This window comes from Vespa crabro, chromosome 9 (assembly GCF_910589235.1).
Source record: "Vespa crabro chromosome 9, iyVesCrab1.2, whole genome shotgun sequence".
Classification (NCBI taxonomy): Eukaryota; Metazoa; Arthropoda; class Insecta; order Hymenoptera; family Vespidae; genus Vespa; species Vespa crabro.
The window spans coordinates 6,893,654-6,900,407 of record NC_060963.1 but is presented as its reverse complement, the minus strand read 5'-3'; the positions used below and the strand labels follow the sequence as shown (position 1 = coordinate 6,900,407).

At 29.5% G+C, this 6,754-nt stretch overlaps 1 protein-coding gene across 1 annotated transcript; it reads left to right on the top strand.

Annotated features, from left to right (window-relative positions):
- The first annotated feature begins 1,913 nt into the window (after positions 1-1,913).
- On the top strand, positions 1,914-4,955 carry LOC124426882 (MD-2-related lipid-recognition protein-like). Its single transcript, XM_046969067.1, has 4 exons — positions 1,914-2,073; positions 3,653-3,778; positions 3,976-4,145; positions 4,764-4,955. Exons 1-4 carry the CDS (start codon positions 1,929-1,931, stop codon positions 4,845-4,847), a joined length of 525 nt encoding a protein of 174 aa, XP_046825023.1. The 5' UTR covers positions 1,914-1,928; the 3' UTR covers positions 4,848-4,955.
- The last annotated feature ends 1,799 nt before the right edge of the window (positions 4,956-6,754 follow it).

The window sequence follows — 6,754 nt, the reverse complement described above, 5'->3', positions numbered from 1 at the left end:
AATCGAAAATAATTGCGAACGATCGGTAACGTTTAGAAGTGAGAAATAAGTTTTATCAGGAAATGCACACTTTAACAATTGTGGCCATTTATTTTTTCTAGCAGACTCTTCTTTGATTGGCCACCCGAGGCCACGCCATCGTTCAAGCCGAGTTCCCTCCCCGCGTTCTCCGAGTCTACGCGATGAGATCGTTTCCTTGCGAGAGGACAAAAGAACGATTGTCGAATCCCGCTCGTACATTTTTCTTTTTCATTCAATCTCTCTCTCTCTCTCTCTCTCTTTTTCTCTTTGTCAGATTGTATCGTCTACTAACGAACTCCTGGAATTATTTACGAGTATAAACTCCGATAAACTTCGTATTCTGTTATTGGGTATCAAAGGAAGTGAGTGAGTTTGTTGTTTCGTTTGATTGTTTGTTTGCTTGTTGCGTGTATGTGTGTGTCTGTGAGTGCATACGAGCGACAGAGAGAGAGAGAGAGAAAGAGAGAAAGAAACTGAGACAAATACTTAATCGGCTCAATTAAACAGACCGGTATAATTATTACCCATCCAAATTGACGAGTAAGAACTGCCGAGACGATTAGAAGATTAGAGCGTTGATTACAATGCTAAACACTCTCATTGGCGTATCTGCGCTATTGTTTCGAAGGATTCGATGTAAAAGAACCTAAATGTTATTTCAGTAGGTTAGATGATATTTAGATGTAGTCGGTAATCCTTTGAACGAATCAGGACAGCGATAAATCAGTTTGGTATAACAATGCGTGACAAATTCCTTTGATCCAATGGTTCGAATTATAGAGACAAGTAGACGAATAAGAAGATACGATGTCAAGGGTTGGAACGGAAGGGGTTGGAGAGCTTCTTATTTAACGATCATCGTCAACTGCGACAGGTTTGTTATGTCCGCAACGAATCAAAGCAGACCGATCTCATGCCGCGAAGGAAATAGAGTGAACTGCCTTCGGGTCAACGTGCCAAACGTCTGACGATATGCTCCAAGTATATATATATATATATCTTTAGTCGTATATATATATATATATATATATATATATACACACATATATATATACATGTGCATATAAATATATGTAAGTATTTAAGTACGTCAAAGGAAACATTTATAAATCGAGATGTGTCGTTAAAAGAAGTAAATAAATAAATAAATAATAATAATAATACTAATAATAATAATAATAATAATAATAATAATAATAATAATAATAATAATAAAATAAAGGAAAAATAAGAAAAAAGAGATAATCACGTTTATATCGATAACATTTTCGAGTTCATCTCACAGAGCATTGTAATCAAAAATTAGATCGTATCGATTAATGACAAAAGAGAAAAAGAGAGAGACAAAGAGAGAGAGAGAGAGAGAGACAAAAAGAGAAAGAGAGACAAAGAGAGAGAGAGAGAGAGAGAAATTGTTTCCATGCATTCTGTTTTCTTATACGCGAGAAAAAGAGAGAAAGATGATTTAATAGAGTGAGGTCGAGCAAATGACATCGTCATTTCTGGGTCACGCGTTATCCGTTGATTCGCGTGAGAATAAATATCTACCAACCAACGTATTTCGAGGAATATCCCCGGTAATCGAATACCCTACATATTCAAAATCAACGTCGATAAAGTTTGACGTTGAGAGGAAACGTAAAACGGTTTGGTAACTACCTATACGAGTTCTACTTTTAGCTTTGTCATAAAGATGAGAACGAAGAAGCGAATAGTAAGTCCGATATAGCTTCTTTACGAGCTAAGATACTATCTCAATTGACCTATGGCCTCGTCTCCCTTCTCTCTCTTTCTCACTCTCTCTCTCTCTCTCGCTCTCTTTCTCTCTCTCTCTCTCTCTCTCTCTCTCTTTCTCTCTCTCTCTCTTTATCTCGATCGTTATCCGCCTTTTGTAGCGACCCTCGACGATGCTTTTCTTTCACTCGTCTCTGTACCGTAGACCGAGAATGAACGGAAACAGTGAATTCGTCTTTGTTGCTCTGCTCCTGGCTTTGTCATCGTTCAAGAGCTACGCGGAAGTCGTACATTTTCGCGAGTGTCCCAAACCATCCCGTGAGTGTGTTTCGTCAAGTTCTATTCGATTTAATTTGATAAAGGGGAAAAAGAAAAATAAAGAAAAAGAAATACAAAGAGAAAAAGAAAATAATAGTCGAAGGTTTATGCTTTCCGATCGATTCCTTTTATCGTTTATAGTTTTTTCTTTTTTTTTTTTTTTTTCTAATAATTTTTGTAAGTCACAGGGTTAATTCCATTCTAAGAAATTTATTATCTGAGATGTAACTTTAGTCGATATTTTATTGAATTTATGATTAACGATTTAATTTTGTACGATTAATTTTTTTTTCCTTCTTACGATTAATTGTTTCTTTAGTACTATTTAAAGATTATTCAAAAAACGATAAAGTGAGAAATAAATTGACTCTACGTGATTCGATCATTAATGAGTTTTACTTCGTAGACACACGACGTGAATCATGCAATCAAGCGACTTCATAGACACGTTAATCGTTCAAAATAGAATCAAAATATATTAATTAATTCCGAAGAAACATCTTTTCTTTTTTTTTTTTTAAATAAATATGTATACAGAAGGAAATATCAATCTTAACTTAATATATAATTTCGTCGTGTCTTATCGTTGAAATGTCTGTAGAAATAGAAGAAAATAGAATCGTTAATTGCTGAATGATGAAGAAGTATTTAATTGCTAATAACAATTAATTGAATAAAATATAAGAACGACGTTATCCGGAACAGTCGAAAGATCAACAAATCGAACGACCTTCGGCAGTACATTTGATAGTACTCAAAATGCACTGAAGAATTATAGCTTATTTTGATTAGATATTATTTACTTACAAGGAAAAACAATGTTTATCTATTTTAAGTACATTTGTATCAAACGGCACTGATATCAAACAACGTAAGATCAATTAGAAATATTTGCCCGTTGATTTCTTCTTATTTTCTTTTATCAAATATCATAAAGGTTAACGTACATTGACCCATATACTGGTATCGTCTAATTTAATTTAGTTTTTTGACGAAATTACGTCACACCGAGATAACTATTCAGTAATTTCGAAAAACGAAGTTGATAACGCGAATTATAATTTTATACTATTGTAATTTCCTATTACCGAAAAAGTAACTCGAGAATTACATGATTGTAATAAAATCGAACGTTTAATTCTATTAACAAATTATTTAACAAATTCATTTCAACGAACGAATCTGTAAATCTATAATCAAATTTTATTCGTTATTATAAATTTATTATAAAAACAAAATAGAATTTATATAATAAAATTTAACGTCTAATTTCATAAATATATTATCAATCATATTTGTCTATTAATTTCTACAAATGTAATGGATTAAAAGATTTTCTGACCCTATAATCGTCCGATTTTATAAATTCATTATCAATTTATTTTCAAGAATGAAATAAATTGAAAATATTACATACCGTTCGATGAGATTTAAATTGGTGATTTAAAAAATGAAATAAATTCACTTTATAGTATTTTATTTATAGAACTACAAAAATATTATACGTTTCGTCAAACTGAAGCAATTGGTATTAGTTTAAGCTTTTCAAAGGTTGTAATAATTTTCTTCTTTTTTTCAGCCGATGCAGTCTCCAACTGCACTATACACGAGGTACGCGTCGATCCTTGCAGAGAAGCTGCTGAAGATAAACCGTGCCGAATTAGGAGAGGATACAATTCGAGCATAAGTTTTGATTATACGCCTAGTAAGTTGTTAATAAGTTAATAAGAAAAAACTTTTCAATCTGATTTAAACGATTTTTTTCATCATAAAATATTCTGTCGTTTACATTAACCTCAAATATATCATCTTTAATAAATATTAAATGATCGATTATCGATTTATCTTCTTAATGATTTTTTTAATGAAATGAAAATTAATCGTAATAAAATTTTCTTACAGACTTCAACGGAGATACATTAGAAACTGCAGTGTATTGGGCCAGTGCTCTTACCGATCTTCCGTTTCTAGGAATGAACAGAGATGCTTGTACAATGACTTCCTGCCCAATTGTGTCGGGTCAAAACCAAACTTACAACGTCCAATTATTTATCTCGAAAAAATTCCCAATCGTGAGTACTAATTATTACGAAATTTTTTTTCTATCATCGATTACATATCGTTTTACAATCGATCGTAATAATTTATGAATCTCTTTATACAATCTAATTCATGCATAATTATATACATATACATATACATATATATATATATATATACATATATATATATATATATATATATATATATGTATATATATATACTTATTTATGTAGTTATACACGTAAACATATATAATGCATGTGTCCATGCATTTAACTTCGTTAAAGCACCATTGTCTTTTAACGAGACGCATCTCTATGCCCTTTCACCTCTTCAATATATAAAAAAACAAAAAAAAAAAGATAAAAGAGTCGTCGTTTTATCTTCCTAAAAATTTATTACGCATGTGGTGCTATTTTCTCTCTCGTTATCATTATAGATGATAACGCATATATATATACATGTATGTATGTATATATGTATGTATATGTGTGTACACATATATATATATATATATATATATATATATGTATGTATATAGATACATATATACAATAAGACCTCGTGCGACGAGAGAATCGTGCCAAGAAATACTCCTCGACTCGTGCGCCGAATTATTTTAACGATTCCATCAATTCAATTTTCAGAGAACATACGACCTCAAGTGGAAGCTATGGAATCAGCAAGAGCAAGAATGTTGTTTCATGTTTCAAATTAAATTACACAAATGACGGCGGTAGGCAATTTCGACTTTAATACTAACTGTCCCAACCGTCAATTGTAATGTACAATTGTCATTTCTGTTTTGGTAATTAAAATAAAATTCAAACCTACGACTACATTCTCGTTTTAATTTTTCTTAATATTTCGTTTTTCGTTTCTTTCTAACTTGGATGACGTTTATATCGGACGCAATTAAATAAATTAATAGGAAGAAAATTTAAGAAATTACTTTATATTAATGTTTATGATAAAAGAAAAAAAGAAAAGAGAAAGAAAGAAAGGAAAAGAAAAGAAAAAAAGAAACAAAGTATGAATTTTCATTGAAATATGAAATAAAATTGTCTTCCATTTTAAAGTTCATTAATACGTAAATTATAAAAATTATGTAACAATTGTAATAACATTTACTCATGTTAAATAGAAAGAATATTTCTTCCTTTCGTTTTACTTTCCTTTTTCTCTCGGTAAAATAAATGTCGATTCGCGTAAAATAAATATTCAATGTCCTTCTAAACATTGAGGTCATGGAAAAGAAATGAGTAATTAACATTGCTTTTAACGACTCTTCGTCTCTGTAAATCTACCGACATATTTCAATGCAAGTACATATATATGTACATATATATATATATATATATATACACACACATACATATACATGTACCTACGTAAATATATACGCTAAAAAGCGATATGTAATGTTTCGTGTACTCTTAGCACTTAACTAATTCCTTTAATATCAGCTTTAGCTACTGCATCGAATTTCTCATAGTCTATTCGAACAAAACTAAATGATCGTATAGCGTTCTTCGGTCAACTTCAGTAGCCGTCATAATGAATAATATTTTCAGAATTATTTCTCTTATGCAAATTTAACACGTTTAACGTCATGTTGATCTAAGTTTTTACGTGACTTATACGATTTCAGACCGCATGGATTATCCTTATGATCCAAGTTATTGCACTCATCGTTGTATGTTTATTTTAATTATAATATTTATAATACCAAAAACAAAAACAAAAAATAAATAGTAAACAGAAAAAAAGGGGTTAATATACCCCATAAACAGGAAACATATAATTTATTTAATTAATACGGTCATATAGTATATATACATATATATAAAGTAACGTATTACATTTTTTAATATTCAATTTTAAATATTTTCATCTCTTGCTTTAATAATAATCTATTAAATTATATTTATATACAATAATTTCCTTATTTTCATGAATTATTTCTTTCCTTTTTCTTTTTGTCTTTTCTTTTTTACATATTATACAATATTTCGCAAATAATTGGTTGAGTTTATTAAGAAAAAGAAAGTTTATTAAAAAAAATTTGCACCGCTTTGAGAGCGATTACAGCAATTACCGCTTTTACAGCAACGAAGTTCGTGTAAACATTTTTCTGTTCTTTTATTCTTTTTTTTTTTTGTGACCTTTTCGAGCTATGAAGATCAATATATAGTTTTTTCAAATGAATACATATAATTCTTTTTCTTTTCTTTTATAAAAGAAAAATTTCATAAAAATACAATATTTACGAATGAAATAATCGTGTATTTTAACGAATGAAAGTGATTGATAGTTTTTAAAATTGTAATATGGAAAACAAACTATTTGAATACATAAGATTACAATTGCAAATGTTCATTACTATAGAAATACACAAAAAAAAAATTTATAGATATTCACTTAAAAAAAAAACAACTATATTTACTTTTATAATTGGAAAAGGTCATGAATAAAAAGAAAAAAAAGAAGTACAAAATTTTTACATGCAAATATTATAATTGACTCGAAGCTCAATGATAATATTTCGTAGTAAATTTTCTTGTAAGCTTTTAATAAATTATAAAATATTTTCTCTTACATCTATGAAAAGACATACATATACATCTGGACATACATA